General features: G+C 40.3%; 1 protein-coding gene across 1 annotated transcript in view; it reads right to left on the bottom strand.

Annotated features, from left to right (window-relative positions):
* SLC9A4 (solute carrier family 9 member A4) overlaps nucleotides 1-24076 on the bottom strand; it is a 33653-nt gene extending 9577 nt beyond the window's left edge. Inside the window, exons 1-8 of the mRNA XM_071734350.1 lie at nucleotides 23785-24076; nucleotides 20169-20632; nucleotides 14537-14796; nucleotides 11223-11440; nucleotides 6486-6688; nucleotides 5243-5329; nucleotides 4357-4427; nucleotides 1876-2037 (exon numbers count right to left, since the gene is read on the bottom strand). Of these exons, the coding sequence (XP_071590451.1) occupies nucleotides 1876-2037; nucleotides 4357-4427; nucleotides 5243-5329; nucleotides 6486-6688; nucleotides 11223-11440; nucleotides 14537-14796; nucleotides 20169-20632; nucleotides 23785-24031 (1712 nt within the window). The 5' untranslated portion in view covers nucleotides 24032-24076. The remainder of the gene's footprint in view (nucleotides 1-1875; nucleotides 2038-4356; nucleotides 4428-5242; nucleotides 5330-6485; nucleotides 6689-11222; nucleotides 11441-14536; nucleotides 14797-20168; nucleotides 20633-23784) is intronic.
* Between the last annotated feature and the right edge of the window lie 919 nt (nucleotides 24077-24995).

Here is a 24995-nt window from a genome sequence, read left to right on the forward strand (position 1 = left end):
GAACTATGCTGAAGAAATTTCTCCTATTTTCTCTTTCCCTAGAGAAAAGAATAAAAATGTGTCTTGATTGTCATAGATTGTCTACTAAGCTGGCACATTTTCTCTTGGCTTAGAACAGCAAAGGGAATAGAGCAGACAGAAAGGAGCCTGACAGACACACAATCTTTTTAATACCATCCGTTCAGCAAAGAGTACTTTAGAAGGAAAAGGGCTAGGTCTCACACTGCATGCTGACATCATTTTCAAGAAAGCAGATGAAGCTTAACATGGTTAAGACAAAGATTCAATGGAGATTCTAATTTAATGTCCAGTTGGTATGGTATTTGGATTTTCTGGTATAGGCTGAGATGACAATTCAAAAAAGAAAATACTCCAGGTCCTGTCAGAGACTGCTGCAAAATGGAGAGGGGTTGAAGGATGCAGCAAGAAAGTAGGCAGAAGCAGCAAAAGTGGCCAGCAAGAGCCCAGGAAAGCTTTTGTGGGGTCAAGAGCCATTAGTAATACCCACACTCTGGACAGTAGTTTGCAAGGTGGTGATGAACACATGCCCAGCAGTTAAAGTATGCAGGATTTCATTCAGGATTTATACAGACTTTTCTCCTAGAGGGCCATTCCCTCAGTGATGGGTCTTGAGATCCCACCAGCTTTCTCTCATGGTCTTGCTGACTGTAGGTTGCATTACTGTTTCATAGAACCATGGAATCACTTAATGGTTTGAGTGGGAAGGGGCTTTTAAAGGTCATCTAGTCCAAACCCCTGCAATAAGCTAGAACAAGTTTCTCAACGTCCTATCCAACCTGACCTTGAAGGTTTCCAGGACTGGGGCTTCTACCACATCCCTGGGCAACATTTTCCAGTGTTTCACCACCCTCAGAATAAAAAATTTATTATATCTAGTCTGAGTCTACTGTCTTTTAGTTTTATCCCTATTGCTGCAAGGCCTATTAAAAGCCAATTGTCTTTTTTATAGGTACTAGGAGGCCACTACAAAATCTCCTTTGAGTCTTCTCTTCTCCAGGCTGAACAGCCACAGCTCTCCCAGCCTTTCCTCATAGGAGAGGTGCTCCTGCCCTCTGAACATTTCTGTGGGCCTCCTTTGGGCTTGCTCCCACATCCCATGTCTTTTCTGTGCTGAGGCCTTCAGAACTGGACACATTTCTCCAGTTGCAGTCTCCCCAGAGCAGAGGGGAATAATCACCTCCCTTGCTCTACTGGCCATGCCTCTTTTGATGCAGCCTCAGATACTCTTGGCTTTCTGAGCTGCAAGAACACATTCTCAGATCATGTCCAGCTTTTCATCCACCCGTACCCCTAAGTCCTCTGCAGGGCTGCTCTTAATGTTTAATCTGGTACACAAGTGCCAAAATATGTCAAGACATTTTGAAGGACTCAAGCTGAATCAGCAAAAATTGCGAATGCTACCAGGAAATCTGCTCACTGCAAAAATTTGTTCCTGGGATAATGGAGTCATGACCTGTGCTCCAAGTTCTCCTTCAGGTCTCCCAGCACCTGGGAGTGATGAGCAAAACCCACTAGCCAGCTAAGTGACAAGTATGGCCACCTTGAGCCACTGCTGTGATTTAAAGCAGCTAGAGTGGCTTCTGCACCTGGCTTATGATTCCTCTTCAGAACTGCCCATCATTGAAGAGAAACAGAGAAAATGCTTCTGTTTTTAATTTTCACTCTGTGAACAAAGAGCCAAAGTTCAAATACGATAAGCACCAAATTGCCAGCACAAACAACAACTTCTGTTTTCATAGCTGCCTTTTTTTCTTGCCTTTCTATTGAAGTCATAAAATCCCTTGGGTATTTCCTCATTTTTGTCGCTTTCCTTCCTGTCCCTGCTCTGCAATGGGTCAGGAAGTCAGTACTCACTGTAAAGAAGCTGCAGGTGCTTCTGAAATTTTCATGCCACTCTCAGCCATCTCAATGGCCAGTTTTATCTCCATCTTTTTGTACAATGACACAATGCTGGATTTGGGCTGGTGTTCCCGAATTAAGATTTTCTTCACATACTTATTGTCAAACTTCTTAAATCTGCAGAACAGATGTTAAAATTACAGTGTAAAAAAAAGCCAAGAAAATGTGTTTTTTATTTCCATGGTCCAAGCTGATCTTCATTCACATGCACACACATATAATTCAGTGGTGGAAACTGAATCCAAATTGGAGACACCTGTGGGCTCCTGACGGCCTGGTGAGCGGAGACCTTTAGGGGGACATTTGGCATGGTCTACTGGTCGACAGAAATTGAAAAGCCCACCAGACAAAAGAAAGAAACAAGCTGCAATCAGAGCAAAAAAGCAGTCTGGGTGTGTGTTTGCATGTACCACCACCACATTTATCAGGAAAGAATATGGGCAGTATCCACGCTTTCCTACAAATGTTGCATTTTAGGAGGGCATAACAGCAGCAGCTGCTCTTACGGTAATCCTGGCCTATTCAGCCAGCCACCAATGAAGCTCTAAATGGCCCAGCAGTTACAGTAGTTTGGGCCCATTGTGTTGCTGATAATTTTGAATCCTGACAATTAGAGCAGGGAAAATACATTTCTTTGTATTCTGAATAAGAGTGAATTTGAATGGATCACAAAATACTATGTGCTCGCATGCTGCAGATTGTAAAATATCACTAATGTGGGGCATAATTTGAATGTGAATGTGTGTGTGCACTTTGGAACAGGTATGTGCTTTCAGGCAGAACAACAACAGGTTTTCTTATACATTTCTTTCAAAGGAACTGTTTACCACAGCAAGGTAACGTGCTCCACAATGCTGGGAAAAGCACTACAGAGTAGCACAGTTTGTACATTTTTCTCTTAACAAAGGCTATTAATAGTAGAGATAGTTTCACAAATGTTTCCATTGAGTTTAGAGCTCTTTATGTTTTCCTATGTTACTGAAAGCCTCCTGGAGTGTCATCGTTCAGGTAATTAATTATCATACCCATATGCTAATGTCTTTAAATTTCCAGAGAAAAGTCTAGGGGTTACCTTTTAATACAATCTTCTTACATTAAATATCTGCATATACAGTGGTTTGTTTTTTGTTTTAATCTGCCTCTGAACTTAAATACTACATTTATGGCTATTTTGGACAGAATTTCCTTTTCCTAGCTGTTGGGTAGATGTGAGATAAGGGGAGAACATTTTGTCACAGATATGTGTAAATGCAGCTATTTCAATTGGATTACTGCTCCAGCCAGATTTTTTTTAGCTAATTGACAGTACAGACAGTGGTGTGTTCCCAGTGGATGTCCTTGAGCTATCTCTATACTGTGGGACCCGAGAGGACATTTTAGCCTCTAGGTCTAGGTATGTGCCCTAGCACATTACATCATTACTCTTCACAGGGACAAGAACTGGATGCAAATCAGCTGCCTTCTTCTTGCTCTGAGTTCATTATTTCCACAGGGAGGAACCCAGTCATGGAAGGAGTTGCCACAAGTTTTGACAGACTCCCCTGGCTGGATTACTGCTGAAAGGTGGGTCAGAGGACTCCAGCAAGAAGTCTAGGTACAGCTAGGATAACTAAAGAGAACTTTTAGCCCACAGCATTATAATAAGATGCTTGTGGAAAAGGATGATTAGTCTCTTCCCACACTTCTCTTCACATGCTGCCATGGCAGCCAACATGATCACAGGGCTCCCTCAGGGAACAGGTAAAGGGAACAGCAGCTCAAAATGCCAGATCCATCTCCTTTGGGCAGTGCCTGGAAGAGCCACAGAGTTTTACAAAACTGCCTCATCCTGCTTATAGAAGGCACAATAGAGGTCCTGTGTTTCTGAGTGAAGACTAGCTTGAAACTCTCTGCTTATGCTATTGATATTTAAATTCAACCATTCCATTCACTACACTTATTTTAAATATTACTGAATGCAAAGACGTATCAGGACAGGTAACTAATTATTTTTGAATCTGTACTCACCAATAGGGGATGATATTCTTTGTGGAGGTTTACAGCAAACGTCAGTGAAGCACTGGCATCTTATGTAGCTTGTGGTCTAAACCCAGTCCTAAAGGAGCACTGCCACAAATTTAAGATTTATGCCAAAGCTGTGTGCACAGGCTGATGTCTGCAGCATGAGTTCCATGCTATGTTTTTCTTACAAAGGCTCACTTTCTGCTTGTTTGTGCAGAAGCAATTTAGCAGGCAATATACAAGCACTGCAATCCCAGGAGATAATGGTTACTCAGGAGTTCACTTTTTAAAAAGAAATATTGCACACACCCCAATATTATCATGCTATTTTAGCTTTATGGGGCACAAGATTGATTTGCTATTCTATTTACCTATTATATTTTATATGATAGATAGATTATTTCATTATAATAGGCTGCAGTAAAAGATGCTTACTTATCTCTCAGCTGATAATGACTCCAATGTCCACATATGTCTTCAACACCAGCCTTCAAGTGATCCATCAACTAGAGAAACAAACATAGAAAAAAACCTAAGTAGCCATTATGAGAAAATAATGTAATGACCAATGCACAGTTGTTGACAGGGTTTTGAGATTTTTTTAAATTATTATTAAGAGTGTGAGTTCATTCTTAAAGCATGTACATTCCTCTAAAATTCAAGGCAAAGGTCTCACTGTGGCAGGGCTGCAGTGGCAATATATTCATGGACAAGACAATTCTGTCAGTCTGTTATAACCTCACCATCACACAGCATTAAACAGACCCAATTAAAGGACTATGTCCACTATCAGATGATACTGAGTATCCAGATTGTGGGCCCTCTTTTTCTAACAAGACAAAAACCTAAATTCTTTTCTCTGTCAAGCAAATTTCAAACCAGTGGCACACAGCCAGGTCCCCTGCAACTTAACCTTTGCCTTGACTGACAAATGCTTGGAAGATTTTGCAAATTATCATGAGACTAAACTTCATCACTGATAACTACCAGGGTCTGCAGTCAACTTTTCTCTGTTTCTATCATAATAGAAGCAGACTGAAAAAAGACCAGTTTGAACATACATATTATTAGAAATGGTGCCTTTAAATGGTGGAAATATCCAAACCCAGGTTGGACAGGACTTTGAGCAACCTGGTCTAGTGGGAGATATCTCTGCCTATGCAAGGAGGGTGGAACTACAGGATCTTTAAGGTTCCTTCCAACCCAAACCATTCTATGATTCTATGTGAATTCCTTTCAAGGAATTTCCTTTTCCAGCTATTTTAGAATACCCTCTGGCTTCTTTCTTTCGGGATACCAGTTATTGATAGAAAAAACTTACTCGCACATGAATTTTTTCATTGATAGACTCCTTTTTGTTGGTCTTTTTAACATCTAGATATCTAACCAATGGTCCAATTGTGATTCCCTGCATTTGGAAAAATGAGTTGAAATGTTAACCATCTTTTGGAAGGAAAAAAGATAAAGCAAGAGGTTTTAACAATTAGGAAAGCTGTGTTTTAGACACAAGAATCACCTATTACTTGTATGGAGAGCTACAGAAGAGGATTAAAATTCAAAAACTTTAAAAAATATATGTCAGGGCTTATTTTAAGTGAGGTTGTATTAATTGACATGTTCAGCTATGTAAAGTAACTGACTCACTGCCAACCCTCTTCAAAACTGCACTCACTTGAAAGAAAACATGATCTTTGTGAGGTTCATATAGTCTTGAAACCTCTTACTTCAGCATTTTCAGAATTAAATATTTGGGGTTTTTTTCACTTAGAAATTATTTTCAGCTTAGCCCAATGCTTTTCTGCACTGCTACAGAATAGCACTTAAAAATGAAAAATAGAAACAATTTTCTTTTTCTGAAGCATTATGGTAGAATCTAAGTGCATGGTGCCCCATTGGCATCCTAGAGAATCTGAGATATTTGTCTGGGAAAATACAGAACAGGGCATGCAAGACATCCAGAAGATCCAGTTCTTCCAGGTGTCAGCCAAGTGGAATAACCCAAAGATCTGAAGTAGACACCTAGTCTTATAAATCTGAATTATTCACTTTTTTTTCTTTAATATTCTTTTAAAAGGGGTTTTTAAATGTCCTCATTTAGTCTCCAGGATCAATAAAAAATAAAAGTAAAAAATTCAAAATCTTTCATAGAGGAAACACACTCTTTTCTGTTTGGTTTGAGAAACACCACTAGTAGGCATGATTCTGTGTTGCAGTGTACAGTTAAAATGCTTCTTAAATTTGGAAAACCTTAAAAGCATGTGTGGACATAAAAGTTTTTGGACACAAGTGCAGACTTTCTGAAAAAAACAAAAAAAAAAACAAACAAAAAAAAACCAAACAAAAAAAAAAAAAGGAAAACCAACTAACCAACCAACCAAAAAGTTATTTAATAATACCTAAAAAGCCCAAAAGCCCTGAAAGAGTAATTACATGGTGTGGAGCTAAATCTGGCCATAGAATACAATAGTTTGTCCTAATTTAAGAGCAAATTCAATGCAATATTCACTATGAAGCTTTCAGTCACCTCTATTACATGAAAGCAATCCATTAAAAAATACACTCACTTGGATGAACACCGTGAAATATATAACTACAAGAGTAGCAGTAATGAATAAATTTTTTCTTGGGAAGAGATTCACTGGAAGTAAAAATGCAAGAGAGAAGCTGCTGGCTCCTCGAAGGCCACTGTAGGAAATGATGAGTTGGTCTTTGAAGGTAAAGGGATGTGTTCGGAACTTGTTACTGATGTAGAAGAGAGCAAATACACCTAGGAAGGGAGGAAAAGACAGATGCATTATTAATCTAGGGGAAAAGGAGTGTTCCAAGCAAAACAACATCTTGGCTCATGCAGCTTTTGACAGACATTTCTTTCTTTCTTGTAACTTTCTTTGCCTGGCGAGAGAATCTGCTTTTTGTGAAATAGTCTCCTAGAAAAGACCATAACTCCGAACTGCTTCAGGAGTTAAATTCAGTTATGTAGTTCAGAAGTGAAATTAGAGGAAAAAATTTACTTCCTCTATTTATGTTGCACAGTTCTTCTCCAAATTGTTCTGTAAGCAGGAACAACCACTGGATGAGAGCTTTTCAGGTCCTTCTTTTGCAATGTTTCCAGCTTTCTGTACAGTATCCGCCCAAAGTATTTTAACAGTGATTTAAAACAAGTCCTATGGACAGATTCACTGAAAGACAAAGACGAATAGCATTTTCATTTTTAATCCTCTGGCTTACTGGGTTTCATATTCTCTGTTTATTTCTCAAATTCCATTTTGCTTTTAAGAGAAGTTAAAATTAGACTGACTGTGGCTGTGTAAGGGCTGCAGCTTTTCTTTATAAAGTACATTTAGCAATTTGCCTGATTTGATCTTCTTCATCTTCCATAAGAAACGTGTTCTATGCTTTGTGTGGAAACTGTTAAATTACTGAAGTAAAAGCTGACAAATGTTGATAATTACTGGTGTTGTTTTACAAAGCTATCACTGGTTAACTCAGTCAATTATTATAGGTATCATGTTATATAGGCTGCTGGACATAACTTTATGTAAGACATTTCTTAGCTACTTATAACTATGCCAGACATCAGCTACATAGACTGAAGCTGTGTGTGTGAGATATCACCCTGAGGCCAATTCTCTTTACTATATTCAAGCTTCAGATAAAATGATGTAATTATTTTAGCAAACAAATTTAGTGGAAAATATTTCAGCCTTCCTCTGGAAAGCTCTAGCACTCCCCTTGGTGTTTGAGAGAAGGATGGACATGTGGCAGCAAAATAGCTTTTGAATCAGGAGAGAATTTTTTTCTGTATGGATTGGAAGGATATTCCAATACAGACTCCAAAAATAAGTCTTTAAAAAAATTGGGGACATGGTTGGTCCAGGATTAGAGAGAAAATATTTATTTTTACTGTCAGCCCAAAAGAATAATATCACTACTATTGAGTTTTTGTGTCATCCCTATATAACAGAGCTCTACAGATAAATGTACTTGAACCTTTACAGGTTTCCCCTTTCCTCTTTTTTCTCTTGTTAAATTCTATCCGCCAAGGCTTCCAGGCTTAAAAGCCAAAGGTCTTGAAATCGGTATGGGCTTTGAGGGGCAATCTTCTTCCTGCTGTGGTATTCTTGTTGACTCTGGGATAAACCACCTGAGAGATTTAAGAAATGGCACCTTAATCACTGATGTTTTGTGTCGACACTTAACTGGTCCCAAATGTTAAGAGTACTGTAGCTGGAAAGAACCTTTAGAGGTCATGTACTCCAAGTCCTTACTGAAAGCAGAGTTAATCAGACCAGGCTGCTCAAAGCTCCAGTGAAGTCTTAAATGCCTTTAAGAATGAAGAGCCGCGTTGCTGTTACAATATTGGAGCATCTTAATGTTAAGAAATGTGTTCCTAGTGTCTGATCAGAATTTCCCATGTTCCACCTTGTGTCTGTAGTCTCTTGCCTCTTGTCCTGTTGCTCTGCGTTTCTCAGAGGTGCCTGGCTCCATCTTTTCTCTCTCCTCTTTTTAGAACATGAAACTTCAGAAATTTATTACTTTGTAGAAAGTAATAAATACTCTCATATGCCATAACTTTTCCAGGCTGCATGCAGTCTGCACTCTCTCACTCTCCTTGTAGGTCCAGAGCTTCAAACCCTGATCAAGTTAGTGTCCTCTGCTTCCCTTGAACTATGACTCCCCTGGCATTCCTGGGGAAGCCCAAAACTGGAGAGGGAACAGCAAGCATTCCACCAGCACTGAAGAGAGAGGAGGAAACACTTCACTGGACCTGCTGGATACACACTTGCTGATGTAGCCCAGAACACAGTTGGCCTTCCTTTCTCACAAGGACAAAATTTTGGCTTGTGTTTAGTCTGCCATCTACCAGGCCAGGTCCTTTTCTGCAGAGTTGCTTACTAGACTCCAAGGCTATACTGGTGCGTGGAGTTATTGCAACCCACATTTAAGTCCTTGTGTGTGCTCTTCTTGAACTTCATGAGCTTTCTATCAGCCCATTTCTCCAGCCTGCCCAGGTCCCTTTGAATTGAAGCCATTCAGAATATTGACTGCTCCTGGTGGTTTGGTTTCAGCCACAAACTTACTCAGTGTGCACTCCATTCCATCCTCCAGATCATTAATAAAGACATTAAAACAGTATTGGTCCCTGAACCGAACTCATAGAGATGCCATCAGCCACAAGCTAGACCAGAATTTTGATCCCAGCATTCCAGCCTGTTCCCTTCCCACATTACCAGCCACTTTACCTGTCCCAGCTCTGCAATCTGAAGTTCAAGGCTGTCATTCTGCTGTTTGTGAACTTGCTCACTCCTCTCAGGATCTCAGCAACCTCTGTATCATGGCCACTGCATTTAAGGCTGACCTCCATCCTCACATCTTCAGCCATTTCTTCCTCCTTTCTGAGTGTAGACAAAGTATATTCTCCAGCTTCTTCATCAACCAGCCTCCGGCAAATATCACATGCCTTTTCCTCTAAACCCCTTTTTGCCTTCCCCTTCAGGGCACAGCTAACCTTGATGAATCACTTGACAGCTCTTTTTCTTCCTCAGTACCATAGCAGAAGATGCAGGCCCAATGCCTGAGCTCAGGCCTGGGCTCTCTATGTAAAGGTAATATAGACAAGGGATGAAGACTTGAAGAGATGGTGACAGGTGCTCCATGTGGATTTCTGCCCCACAGGATGCTTCAGAGGGACATGGAGGAACTGACCAACTAATTTTTGTTAACCAAAGCAGGTGCCTAAATTTCAATGCTCAGAATATCTCCTTCAAGAACACTTAATGGAATGTTTAGATTTTGCAATTTCTTTAAAAATATTAATCACTCTAAAAACTACTGAAGTTCAAAAAAAAAAAAGATACTAAGATGGCCTTTTTGGACACTCAGAAGCTAAAAAAATGTCAGAAATAAGGTTGCCTGCATTATATTTTTGGCCCTCTCACATGCACTAGTTCCAAAAAGTCTTTCATTACAAAAGCATCACTCACTTATATTTTTTTAACTAAATTTAAGAGACAAATAACAGTGGCTTAGAAGGGTGTGTTCCATAATTCATTGTCTCTGCAGAAGTAAGTGCATTTCTTTCTGATCTTTCGGATGCTACAGTTGTGACTTAACCTGATGCAGAATAGAGTATTCAAGTTCAAAAAGAAAAAAAAAAAAAAAGAAAAGAAAAAAAAAAGAATCACATAATTCATGGGCAACAGGTCCAAAACAGACCCCTGTTTATCATAGGCAAGAACTGACCCTTTTCCATCCCTAACTGATGAAGAAGTAGGAAGTGAACTGAGTTCAGAAAGTGGCCAGGTTTGCAAGCCTTTCCTAATTGGCAGCTCCCACAGGCTCTGTTGAAGACATCACTAAAGGGTTGGTCTCATTCAGTAGGTCACCCTTTCTCATGTCAGGTAGGGTGTACCAGTAGATGAGGAAGAAGCTGGCAATGTGTTGCCTCTTCTCCTTCACAGTTGCAGTAAATTGGCCAACAGGCACAAGGTCAGCTCATGCAAGATGCCTGCCATGGCCTCCAGACCACCACCAGCCTTCTTACTGCTTCTCCTTTTTCAGCTTTACTGTCAACCCATCCTGGACATTAGGGGAAAGTGAGAAATTGTGTCCCACAGCTCATGTGACATAACCTATAAACTGCTTTGTCCATGCTGGAGGAACCTCAGCCTCGCAGATAAGAGACTGAAGACCTTTGCAGGAGTGGAGAGATACTGTGTATAGAAATGGAGTAGTTTCAAACAGGCACTGTTTCCTAACAGTTTAAAACTTCAGGATTGATTTGGGAGGAACAGTAGCACAGCACACTTGGCCTAGATGTGGTATAAGAAAGGCAATAGGGTCCCTGTTCAGTTATCTAATAGAGCTATTTTTCACCTTCCCTCTTTTTTAGTGCCTCTGGCACTCCTGGCCCAGGACCTGTAGTGCTATAGTACCACAAGTGTGGTAACATACATTTTCTAATTAGTAAGATAATTACAGTGTGCTTGAAAATCATTATGAAGCCCACTTACCTGGGGGCATATAGTTAACTAAGATGTAAGTATCTACATAGGCATAATCATGGCAATATTTGTCATCTAATCATAAAGTCTGTGCTTTGAAACAAGTATTCAGATTTGTTTGGGGCTTTCCCCCTCTTTTTCTCCACATACAGATTTGCGAAATTAACTTGTAAGTAAGTCTAATAAATTCTTTAGTAAACCGGTTATGCCAGTCTGTACAGACTTTTCTAACATACCTTTGCACTAAAGGGTTTCTCTCAGAGGTGCAGAGAAGGTCTCCTGCAAAAGCTGACTTACTCAGTGTCCGCCAAATGAGGCAGAAGAGCAGAGTGAAGGAAATGAAGGCCCAGTTCCACTCGTGGCTTTTCCCCACTGTAGACACTCCCATGAAAATGAATATCAGGGTCTCACTGATACTGCTCAGCATCTTCATGAAATATTTTATTGTGGTATAGGAATTCTGGGAAACATTCTCCTCCACGTATTTTTTCATTGTCACTGCACATGCTGTCATCCTGTACCAGGCGAAACATCAGAGATCAGCCACAACCTGTTTTACTTTTCATTTAAGAACATTTAAGAGCCTTACCCCTCATCACCTGCACTTTCCATCATCAGCTTCTGACCTCTCTAATACCAAGAAGCATTTCATTTCTTCAATAACATTAGCTGTTCTATTAGCTAGAAGATTATCTTCACTCAGCTTTACAAAGCAACTTTGCATACAAGAAAAAGGAAGTAAACCACCGAGCTTTCCTGACAAGGAAGTGAGGGTATGGTGTTCCAGTTCAAAGTCCATTTTGTCCTGAATGCCTAACACACAGCCACCAAGCACCAAATATTTGAGTCTCAAATAAAGGGTGGGTCAGTTTTGAGCAACCCTTTGTTTTGAGGTCTTTTCCTTTGAAATGGTGGTGGCAGAACATGGTGGTAGTCCTGTGGCAGGTCAAAGCTCCTGGTGACTCCCTGAATGTTGGGCAGGTAATCTTGAATATCTGTCCACCTAAAGCAGCTCATTGCTGTACAGTAGAGGGAAACTTATCCTACAGAGGTGTCCTTCCCCTCTTTTAGTTACTGAGGGTGTGGGGCATGTGCCTAAGGAAGCAAAGGGATGTTTTCCATCTCTTCTCTCTTAATAGATACCTCAGTCTGCTTCAGAGGCACTACCAGTCACCCAGCACAGATGCTGGTAAGAGTCACACAGAGCAGCAGTCTACTAAGGGGGTCTTTAAGCATCTCTACTGGGGAGGTTTTCCTCTGTCTGCCTTAATTTTCCACACCTGTAGATAAACAGATAGACTGAGTGCTATGCTAGTAACAGATTCTGTCATCTATCTAGTTTCTACTAATACTATTTTAGTCTCTGGGGACTGCTTGTGATGATATTTTTGGGAACTTGTGAATTCAGAGTATGCTTGACTGTGTCATTAAGTTACCCTTCATCTAGTTTCTGCTTGTTTCATTTCTGCTGAAGAAATCTCAGTGGTATTCCAGTGGAGCTGAGATGTTTAGCAGGTCCAAGGACACTCTGAGACAAGACCATTAGGCATTAATATTTTATACTTGACATTCAGAGACACATGCATAATAGGCTTTCATGATCCAAGTGAAAAATGAATGAATTCCTCAATAATTCAGAACGTTGACAATGGGTTCCTACCCCTGAAACAGGCAATAATTTCCTTAATGAAGCAATTAGGATAATAAATCTCAATTATATTAACATTCCTTTATTACTAATAATTTCAGAACTCTAATGAAAATAAGAAACAAAAGAAATTTTGGGCAGTGCAGGCAAGAGAAGGGTCCATATGGTGTTAGAGCATAGCATATAGTAGGTCTAACCCTGCTGAATTACAGTTGCCAGCTACCTCAATCAGACCAAACATGTTGGATATGTTAAACATAGTAAAACATTTTTTCCTTTGTCTAATTGCTCAGAAAACAAACAAACAAACAAACAACAAACCAACATATATATATATGCTGTCTAAGTACTTATTTAATATGGCTAAATATTCAAGTACTGTTTCACCAGGCAGTCCAGCAAAGGTTGTTTTTAAAAAGCCAATTCTGCTCTAAAGCTAAAAACAGATCAGAGTTTGACAAGTGGGGGTTGGTAAATGCACCTGACTGGATATCAACAACCACACACTTATATTTCCTAGGTTTGAATCAGTTTGTCCTCAATAAAGGGAACCCATTTCTGCAGCACCAGTGCTCTGCTACCTGGCAGCATGGTCTGTGTTTTTCTGTGGTATAGTTCAAATTTGCCTACAAGCAGCTTTATCATAAAGACCCTCACTTTCACCCCTACTCCTTCCTTTCTCTACTGACTCCCTCCCTGCTGCTGTTCTCTCTCCCTCCCACTCTGTAGTCCAATCAGAATCTCCACAGGAGTAACCTGCACCCATTGCCCCTTGTCTTTTTCATGTGACTTCTTCTAAAAAGGGAGTCTCCATCTTCTTGGTAGCCACCCTTTATGTACTGGTACATGGCAGTAAGGTCTCCCCTAAGCCTTCTCTTCTTCAGACTGAAGAAACTCAGTTCTCTCAGCCTTTCTTTATATGGCAGGTCTTCCAGTCCTCAGATCCTTGTGGTCCTCATCCTTGTGGTCCTTCTCTGGACCCTTTCCAGCCTGTCCGCATCTTTTTTGTACAGCAGGGACCAAAACTGAATCCTTATTGTTGATTAACAATTATGGCATATATTATATGCTAAAGGTAGTGGCATATCTCCCTACACTGGAAATTTTTAAAACTCAGCTTGACAGGGTGCTGGGCCATCTAATTGAAACCATATTATTACCTAGAAAGATTGGACCAGACTATCCTTGATGTCCCTTCCAACCTGCCATTCTATGACTGATTCAGTACACCCTTACTCACCTTCTCTACATTTCTTGCACTTACTAGACCTGACAGCTTTCTCTTTGCAGCAGGTGCTTGCACCTGATGACATTGAAATATGATCTTCAATACTCATATAGATGGGTCTATGTATGCATATAAATATGTACACTGGATGTGCATGTATGCTTGATGTTCTCAGTTATTGGGTTTTGCCTAATTCCAGTTCCAGTGATGCTGTTCAAATGTAATGGCATTTCACTAAACCATGTTAGAGCTGATGTTTACAGCTGCATACAAGAGCAAGAACTTCTTGGAGATTCTTTGCTAATGTCTTCTGCTTTTCATACCTCTTGTGACCTTGTAGTGATGCTGTTTATAAATAGTAGATAAATGCAGCTTATACATACCTGGTTTACTATCAACTCATTCTCTCATTCTGCTTATCTTCTCAGAGACAGCAGTCAGATGGTGGCAGCACTAGTAATTTTACAACTTGCAATATTTTTTCCAACAGGGAAAAATCAAAAAATTTTTAAAGCAGACATCCACTTCTCAATAGTATATCTATGCCTACACTATCCGTGGGTTTGCTTTTCCTAGTTACTACTGCAGTTTACAGACCTATTAGAAGCATTCACTGTAGATCTCAAGGCCAGAGACTGAAAATTCCCATATTGTACCAGCTGCAAACAAACCACCTCCTCAATACAATGTCCCTTCCTTCAAGAGAGCTTCAAGAGAGCTGTAAGGGCTACTTACGCCAAAATGCCCGAGATGTAAAGGGTTTCAGCAGACAAGTATGACAAGTAGCTGAACATGAAGACCAGTAGGGGTTCGATGGCAGAAACGTTGTGGGTGAAACGGGTCATGAAGGCTGAAACAAATCCAAAGATGATGCCAAACACCACACCCCCCAGCCCCACGACAAAGAAGCGAGCGAAGCCAGCGAAGACATCAATGGATTCAATTTCTTCATACCTGTGCATCTGGGTGAAGGCAATGAAGATGTTGTATAAAACCTACATGTGAAAAGGAGACAGCGGTCAGGCATCTTTCTGAAACTGGAAAGTTTACTTATTTAATAGGGGTGTGCATGTGTGTGTGTGTGTGTGTGTGTGTATGCCTGAAATTGCTTTGGACAGCTCAGCAGAGTAACAGTTGAACTCTCAGCTGGTTCTTAACAAGTCTCAGAATTAAATCTCTGTTAAGTGTCCTAAAAATAGAAAAAAATAAAAGAAGCGTAGATGGTTATGGAATAAAGTAAAACTCGTGAAGGGGGCAAATGCAATTGAAGTAGTTAAAAAACACTCATGGTTGTTTTGTGAAGGTGAACTAAATTATTGGTCCTTTCAGCAAATGCCCAGCTGGTTACATAAGCAACCCCAGGCTCTCCTGTCCATATGCTCTTTCTGACTCATGATAGAGCTAAGCAGTGTCTAAGAATCATGCTTTTAATTTAAATTAAATTTTGGTTGTATATATGATCAGTAGACTGCATGAGTTTCATTACATGGACTCTGGAATCTTAAACATTTTTTCAATAGTACTTGATACATACAAATCCCAAAACAGCACTGGGAATGGGAATGGAAACAGCACTGGGAATGGGAAGGGAAGGGAAGAGAAGGGAAGGGAAGGCAAGGCAAGGCAAGGCAAGGAAAAGAAAGGCAAGGTGAGGCAAGGCAAGGCAAGGCAAGGGCCTCCCTATCCTCATATCTTTTGGGTTTGATGCCATTTAACCTCCTTCCCAAGAATTCTGTGCCAGTCGCAAACTGGAAAACAAAAGCTGTGGCACTCTGAATGGTCTAAAGACCTTTCACACATTTTGACTAGAAAGTTTGAAATGACAAAAATAAAAAAGAAAACTGACAGATTAGAAAAAAAAGATTGGATTTGCTGCATTACATAATTTATTCTGTAAATATTATTTCATTTAGTTTAGAGCAGCTAAGCTTACCACACTTCTATTGTCAGTAGTTTCTCTTCTGAAGAAATTCCTGGTGAAAAATCTTCAATATATTCCACTTTTCATCCACCTTTCAGGAACTAATAGAAAGTTTCCACAGTAATGAGTGGTGCAGTAATAAAAAGGACTTAGAGGCTGCTGACAGTTGGTTAACATTAAGTCCTGTCAGATCTGTTTACAGGATGTGTGTAACACATGAAAGTCACCTTTTGGTTTCCAAGAGAATTTGGGGAACATCTAAAGACAGCAGCTCTCTGAAGGTGTTAAATCATTAAAGCATTAGCTCAAAAACACAAAGTGGACCAAAGCAATTTGCCTTATATGGTTTTCTTTGGTCTTTCTTCATCATACAGTAAATTCCAGAAAGCTATTAAGAAGATTAAAGCAGATATTTGCAGGTAGAAGAGTCAAGCTCATTAGGATAATAATTATTCTCCAGCGACTGTATAATCTAAATTGCTGGTGGGACCATATGACCTTGAGCTGTCACATAGCTCCTTCTCCAGGAGGCTCTTTGCTACTGTTTCCCAGAGAGAGACAAAGCACAACAAAATGTTTCATGTAACAAGATACCCACAGCCCCTTTTTCCTCATGACTAGGTATGAAATTAGAGTCTTCAGTGGCAGATAAGAAAAAGAAGGTGCATGTCTCCAGCAGTCAGTAAACCTTACTGTGCTTTTCATATAATCTTTCCATTATAAAGCCTGTTTTCTCTCTGTTCCATCTTTCTTGCAGACTTTGAGTCTCCCCAAGACTTGTGATTCTTTATAAATTATACTAAGGCATAGATCTATGCTGACTTAGGAGTAAAACAAGTTAGCAAATGACTTAGTAAGTTTTTCTCTCCTTTTCTAGTTCCTAACGTGTCTCCATGATATAACCGAATTGGCAATAAAATGGAAATTATGGCAATACAATAAATTATCCTTATTCTTTTTGTAATATGCTTTGTGGAAATAAACTGTTGTGTAGAACAGCCTGCACTGCATCATACAAGTAAGGCTCCGTGTCACTGCTGCTCAGCTGTCAATTTGCATCATCGATGCCAGTAAATGGATTTCTAGTAGGCTTTCTGTGGTAGGAAAGCCTGAATCAGGTTAGTATGCCTTTATTCACTTAAAAAGAAAGGATAGATTGATAGTTTGCCTCAGTTAACAACTCTGAGAATGTCATGCTTTGGTTTTATTTTGAGGTGACATTACCATGTAGTGTGGCTGGGTGGCTGTTAGAGCCAGGGAAAGGAAAAGAGATCATGACACTGTTGCCAACAGGGAACCTCCCCAGGGATTGGTCCCTGCTCCAGCTGTCTGTGTGATTCAAACACTGCACATACCATCCATATCAGAAGCACTGGAAAAAAAAAAGATTTCTAAGTGACGGCTTTAACCATGAACTCAGTCAGCCTTGATAACTCTTTCTTTCCACAATGATAACTCCTTCTGACCACATGCATTTAATTTTATTCTGAACACAGTCCAGCTTCAAAAGCAGTAGCAGAAAATATCTTCCTCCTTCCTAGCAGCCACACATCCCACTGGCCAAAGCCTTCCTAAGCAATACCAGAGGGCTAAATTCAAATCCCCTTAAATAAAGAATGAATTTTACTTGGGTTTCCATCATGCTGTAGATTTCTTTAAATACTCTGCTACTGCATACAAAGAAGAGAGGGCATCATTAGAAAAAGCAGTGACTGTCACTTCATTTTGAGTACACCATGACGTATAAGTGCTCTCAGTGTTTCTAAAATCAAGCCTCAGAGATAAAGTAGTCAGGGGAAGTATTTTGTTTCCTGATCCTTAAAGGTGCTTGCCTCCTGTAAAAACAGAAATGGTCTGTGTATATGCAGGAGCAGAGCTTCGGAGGCATGAAGAGCTCCACAGCAAAATCAGGGTCTTTTGAATAAAATCTGCACTGTATTCACCAACATGACTGAGTTGAACAGGGCTTTGAAACTCCACTAGGGTATGGTACATGGCAGGAGCAGTTCTATTGCTGTCTGTGCTATTCTGATGCTAACAATCCACTCATAAATAACTGGGAAAATAGGCAATTAATAGGGCCTGAAGCCCTCTTGGACCTACTGAGGAGAATGGAAAAAACTACAAATGTGTAAGAAGGGTAAATTATTCACTTTTTCCCAAGTCCCTTAAGGTGAAGGTATAACTCCTAAATCATCCTTCCAATTCCAGTCTGTTATTTTGCAAATATTTTATACTACAATATTGAACTAGATATAGGGGAGGGAGCTGTTGCCTCAAACGTATTACACAAGTTCAGCAAAATTCATATCAGATTTTCTGCTAGGAAAAAAAGTGTTCAAGCTGATAATCAGGCTGGAGAGAACTGGGGGTATTTGTATTTAAACAATAGAAAAATACATATGCCTAATATATCTCGGTGATATTATCTTTTTAAACAGAGAGTTGACTCAAGAAAAAGTTAAGAGAGAAATGGGGAGGAAATGATAAGACATCTGAGGTAAACAGTTTTAAAGACATTTAAAAAGCAAGTATGGTATCATAGAGGTGAAAGCCACCTATTGGGCTCCTTCCAGGTGACAAACAGTTCTGTCTTCTCTCATAGGGAGCCATGAAGAGATGTGAATACCAAGAAAATGGGTGAGAGGTGGGTTAGGCAGAGATGCATCACCAGGAGCTGACAAAGGGATTACAACATTGCTGTGAGAAGCTCCCCAAAGATGAGGGGATGCGAGGCAAAGAGAACTCACAGTGCTGTAGCCAACACTGCCCATGTACAGCCCTTGCATCACTTTTGCTAACACACCTACTGCTGCTGAGGAATGCCTAAATATTGCTGAGTTTACAGGCTTTCTGTCATTGCACATTTATGCTGTAAGAGGATCTTGACTGAGAGCTCATGTAAATACCATCACTAATTGCACCCACATCATAAATAACAGCTGGGAGCAAAGGAAAGGCAAGGTAGAGAGCCAGTCAAAAAAAAGGGAAAAAACCAGGTCTTCCAGAGTGAGAAAAAGGTATCACTTTTTGAGGTCTGCACTTGAAGGGACCAAAAAGACAAGTGGAAGGAATAGATGCACTGGGGGAATATTTTGTTACAGCCACAACACATAAACCGTTTGCATGTAAAGATATATACATGATATATACTGATATATTCTATATCAGTCCTAATTCTCTAATTCACCAAAAGGAAAGATTTATGATCAATGGGATGTGGCTGCAAGAAATTTCTTCATTCCTTTTCCTTTTTGCATTACGTGTAAACTGTGCTTCTCCCTTGAAACTTTTCAGCAATGAACTCTGTACAGATTTTATAAGTTCAGGTGGTGCTGTACCTCTTGTACAACAGGATCAAGATAGTTTTTATGTGGCTTAGATTCCTGTGATCTAAATTCTGTAAAGATCTTATCTAGCAAAACTCCTTAACCTGCAGTTGACTCTCAGCACATAATCAGTCCTGGTTTTTCTGACCAATTAGTTTCCTGCTTGAGATTTCCTCCTTGAAAAACATGGTTTCTGTCAATTCTCAAACACCTAGAATTCCAGGTTACTCCATGTTTCATCAGCACTAAGGAGAAAAGGGGAAAGTATTAGGAGCTCTGTAAAAACACTTTTCCTTTTTTTAAAAAAAAAAAAAAAAAAAAAAAAAAAAAAAAAAAAAAAAAAAAGAGAAAATTAGAGAAAATGAGAAGAGAAGAGAAGAGAAGAGAAGAGAAGAGAAGAGAAGAGAAGAGAAGAGAAGAGAAGAGAAGAGAAGAGAAGAGAAGAGAAAAAAGAAAAACAAAACAGAAAAATCTCTCATACTGCAGAAGCCTTGTTTCTGGATACTAAAGATAAAATTTGCAAGAAATGTGATCATTTGTCAGATAATATTTTTACCTGAGAACTGGATTTATGCAACATTATTAGTGGCTTTTGGAATTTCTGTCCCAGTTCTCTGGGCAACTTCCTAGGAAGGACTGAGGAAGGAGTGCAGCCTCCACAAATTGTCCAGATCTGGGTTTTGGGTAGTTTTTGCAGGGGTGTTTTTAAGGCATGTGACAGGGCAGGGTCTCCTGTATTGCTACCTTTGCTGCCTTCGGTCTTGAACAGTACAATTTTCTACTTATTTTTTTTCACAATGTAAAGAGCATTCCTAGGTTTTACACTGATCTTACCAGCACAGTCCACTGTTGGTCATCCAACCATTTCAATGAATGCAAGAGCAAGATGTAATGTCTATGTGTATGGGTATCCTTCCCTCCTTCAGCATCTCTAAAATTATGTTTCTGAAAGATTTAATACGTGATATTTGCATATTTTAAAATTACACGCATGTAATGGAGTATCCATAAAGTAAATAATGTATCTTTGATCTTCTTAGAGCTGCTCTTGCCCTGTGCCCAGTAACTCAACAGGCCCCAAGAGCCTAAAGAGAGAAAGGAGTGGAAAGAAACTCACCACTGTTATACCATCATTTAGCAATGACTCTCCAAAGATCATCATGTAAAGCTGCTCATTAACAGAGGCTTCTTCTAAAACTACCAGAGCTGCCACAGGATCCACAGCTGAAATCATGCTGCCAAAGAGCAGGTTCTGAAGCAGGTTCAGGTCAGTCAGGCCAAAAGCTCCGATTTGGCAGACTCCATAGAGGGAGAGGCCAATCCCAAAAGAGTTTAGTAGAGATCCCAGCACAGACCACCACAGGATGGACCCAAAGTTTTCAAAAAATGGGCGAGTTGGCATGAAATAACCTTCCTCCAGGACAATGGGTGGAAGGAGGTACAAGAAGTAAATACTTGTGGTCATCACTGGTGGAGATTTGTGGTCAGAAGCAAAGATGACTGCTCCTACTAGGGCTCCAATGGCAATCAAGATGCAACTTTCAGGCATGAGTCTTGGTAATCGGTGATATATGTGGAAACCTTGAATAAAACATTGGATTAACAATCTAGTTTAAATTAACCTGATGTCAGACAGATATTTTGCCTGCCTTTGAATACTTTGTTTTCAGACAACCAGGTTTTGCTTTTAGGATTGTGAAAATAAGTATACAGACAGTACTGTTCCTTTCAAAATGAAATATTCCCAGGCTTGTATCACTAGAGCAGGGAAAGTGTTTGCCCATGAGTCTCGTTTCCCACTCCCTGGTTCTCCATTTCTGAACAAGCATTGCTCAGTCTGGGAATGCATGAACCTCTTTGAAAAGGCAATTTACAGTTCAGAAATAAAACATTCTTCAAGAATCCTTACTGCCCAAACTCTACTGCCAAACCTCTGAGGCACAGCATTGTCCCCCCTCCCTGCCATCAAAGGGATCCCCCATCCCTGCCTGCAGGATTAAGGCCAGGTCCCCACAGTGCTGAGGAAGGATGCTGGCTGCAGAGCTGCCACTGGACTTGGACACTGCCACTGGACCAGGAACCTGGAGAAGCCCAGGAGATCAGGAAACAGCACAGATCCCATGGTCTGCTCAGCTTCCTCCACTTCCAGGGCTCCCTGACGCACTGCACAGACTCCAGCTGATCCACAGGCTGAGGGAGTGAGTAATTATGAACACTAAAATGTCCAAAGCAGTTCAGGTACCAGCAGGAACCAAGCCACAGTAAGATAAGGCTTTGTAAGAGCCGATTAACCTTGCTTTTCTGGGAAAACTAATGTTCCTATTTAAGGTAAACAGAACTTCCAGCCTAGCTGAAAGAATTACCAGCAGCCATCGAGTATCAGAAAAGAGTGTGACCTGAGGGCTAGGGTTTTTTTCCTCACTAGCAAATGAAGCAGCCCAAAGACCTTTCCCAGACAGAAAGGTTCAGCTTGCGCCCATCCAGCCAAATTCTGTTCCCTGCCCCAACAAGAGGTGGATCCAACAGCATCCAAACTGCCTGTGGGAACAGACCCTGGTCCACAGTCTGCCCTGGCACTGCCTGTGAGAAGATTTGGCTGCACAGGTCAGAGCTGAGGATGAGCACACCAATGCTGACATGGTACGGACACTCACACACAGCTTCCTTACAGGATGCTCTTAGTTTACCAAGACAGATGTAGCCAAGCTGCTTTACAGAGAAAGTGCTACACTCACCATGTAAATGCTGTGAGTGTCAATCTCCTCGTGCCAGACCTTAGGTACTCCTGCTCTGTTCATGTAACTCTTCCCATTTGACATAAATACTGATACCAATAGTAAGATACTTTCTGTGGCTTATCTAGTTGCTGTGCCAGGAACTGGGCAGTCATACTGAGATGCCTCAGCTAGAAATGTTCAGAAGTTACAAGAAAGAGACAGACTAAGAAACCTATAAATCCAGTGGCTGTCTCTCCATGCCTGAGGCTGGTCAACCTTCATCCCATAACGTGGGACATGACTGCATTTCTGTGACTCTTGAGTTGGCAGTATACAAATATAAAGGAAAAGAAAAATACATTTTTGAAATTTTAAAAAATTTCTTGAGGAGGCGGTTTTATCAAAAAGTATGTTAAGATAATAATTCTACTCATCCTTTTTTAACTAAAAAAATCATATTCAAGTCTTCTGTCAGTTTTACAGAAAAACGGTATTGTCAGGCACTGGCATGGGCTGCCCAGAATGGTGGTGGAGTCACCATCCATGGAGGTATTTAAAAGCCGTGTAGATGATGCACTTCAGAACATGTTTCAGTGGACATGGTGACTTTTATTTTTTTTTAAGTTGGTTGGTTGTTTTCTGTTGTTGTTTTTGCATTTTGTTTTGGGTGGGTTTTTTTTTTTGTTTGTTTTTTCAGGGGGGCTTGGGGGATGTTTCCCACACTGAAATCTTGATCTAGAAAGAAGGTAATACCTGAAAAAAATTGACAGTTTGGAAATCATCTTCCCTGAGTAACCAGATTATTCAGCCTCTCTATTTCGTCCAAGTAGATCTGAAGTCAGTAGCTCCAGAATTTTTATCAAAAATAGTATCTGAAAACTTTCAGCCAAAGAACTGGTATACTTAGGAGGCATCACACATTTCTTCTAAAGTACCTATTTCTTGCTCAAAACAAGAATATTGAGTAGATGTACCATCTCTCAAGTCCTGTGATTTATGGATCATGAATAAAGAAATTGATTAATTTGCTCACCGCTAGCATGCCCTTCTGATGCCATACCAACAAATTTGTTTTGTGAAAATTTTGGTTATTTTAACAGTGAAGACATTTGTATACAGGAATGTAATTGAGATCATCAGCTATTCTGAAACTGGCAAATTATGGTCAATGGTAAAGATTTTCATCAATTGTGTGACTACGATATGAAAAATGTTTATCTTCAGGCCAACTCCAGAAAATCATTAATCTCTCCTACCATCCCGGTCCATAGTAATGTTTGAAAATCCCATGGAAAGATTAAAAAGACAGTGACATCAAGTGTGCACAGAACTTCACATTATTTGGTATCTCTGCACAAATTCTAAATGGTCAAAATAATTAAAGCCCAACCATACAAACTTTTAAGACACAGAGTGAATCATATTTGCTTATTTAGTTTCAGTCCCTACTCCTCCATGAGTTTTCTTTCTTCATCCAGGGCTCTAATAATAGATGTGTTGGGATGCATTCAAAAGGTACTTACCCTACACCCTCTTAGACTCTCAGTCCCTATTACTCTAAACAGCAAACGTTTAAAAAAAGGCTCACAGGGAAATGTTCCCTATTATCCACACAATCAAAGAATTCTTCCCACTTTTCTCCCCGCTCAGTTCAATACTCTTGAAGTCTCAGTCTGGTTTTACTGACTTCTACAGGCTGTAAATTCTGGTATCTTATGATGCTTAAAGACTAGAAAAAGGGATGGACAGCATTGTTGTAAGGGAGCTCTCTTGCTACTCACTCACAGGGACAACCCAAGAAACATGAGGCTTAGAGGTCATATATTTAGTTAAGTCAGCAGGAAGGATTCAGAGATGGAATTTTGGTATTTTCATGGTATTGAACACACCTGTTCTAGAGGACAGAAACTGTAAAAACAATCCCAGCTACAAAAATGCATGGAAGATACTTGGTTACATGGTACACTTTTAACTTCTTGCTAAGGTAGGTGGACTCAAATCCCATTTTCTACTTACCTATTTTTGCAAAAGAGGCAAGGAGGATCCAAAGAGTAACTTCATAGGGAATTTGCACATGGTCATAGTCCACTGTGAAAACAGGTAGCCTGGTATCTTCTGAAGAGCCAACAGCAGCCCCGTGATCAGGTTCACGAAAACTCTTGCTCAGGTTGGGCTCATCCACATAAGCAGCAGCAGAACAGCAAACCAGAATCAACAGCAACCAGTTCAAAAGTTTTGCACGTGCAAAAGCAGCAGAGCCCATCTCTGGGACTGTGACTATTTTATTATGGATACAGCATACTGTGGGTGCAAGAAGGGATGCAACACTCACTCCTGTCAATTCACGCTGCTCATAGCCACCGCTGCTTCTCACTCAAGGCTGCTCCAGTTGCCTGCTAGAGGTCATTTTAAAAGCCCCAATGTGCCTGTCCTGTTCCTTGTGTTACAGACAAACCTGGAGATGTATGAAGATACCGGTTCTGCAGGTTTCTCCGACCCAGATAAACCTTGGCCACAGCATCACCCTGTTAAGGAATAAAAAGCTTTGTCCAACTACATTATTTATCCAGCCACTCTGATTTTCTTTCCCCACTGTGAAAAGCAAAAACAAGGTAATGAAAAAATCCCAGAAAATTAAAAAGCTGCAATGCACACCGTTCAGGCAGCAAATGCAGCATGAGTGAATAGCATCAGGTGGGAGAGATGGTGGCACCCTGGGCAGGCTGGAGAGCCTGCTCCATACCTTCCTCTCCTGCCCTCACTGCCTCTCTGCCTCCCCAGCACAACCGGCACCTCAGGTACCACACTTGGCACTGCTCACTGGTCCTCTCTCACCTGGTAACAAAATCACCTCCAGTGTAAACAAATGAACTCTGCAGGGCTTACATTAGGGACACCTGCTGGATGACCACACCAATTGCCTTCTAGTTTAGAAATGAGTGCTCTTTCTTACATGAATGTATGTAATGTGGTTATTCAATAACCTTTGAATAATCTTGTAACTATAGAAAGACAAATGTCTGAGTCATATCATGCGCCTGAAACTGGATTTTGAGTTGTCTTGTATTTGACAATTGTTTTAATCATTCCAACAAGGCATTTATTGGATGACCACAGTATCCTCCAACAAGACATTCTCCCTTGAGAATTTTTTTTTTAAAGGCCAGCTTTTTCTCTCCTCTGCAAAACTTACTGCATTTAGCATTAGGATAAAAAAGTGTGCAAAT

Source organism: Heliangelus exortis, chromosome 1 (genome assembly GCF_036169615.1).
Source record: "Heliangelus exortis chromosome 1, bHelExo1.hap1, whole genome shotgun sequence".
Taxonomy (NCBI): domain Eukaryota; kingdom Metazoa; phylum Chordata; class Aves; order Apodiformes; family Trochilidae; genus Heliangelus; species Heliangelus exortis.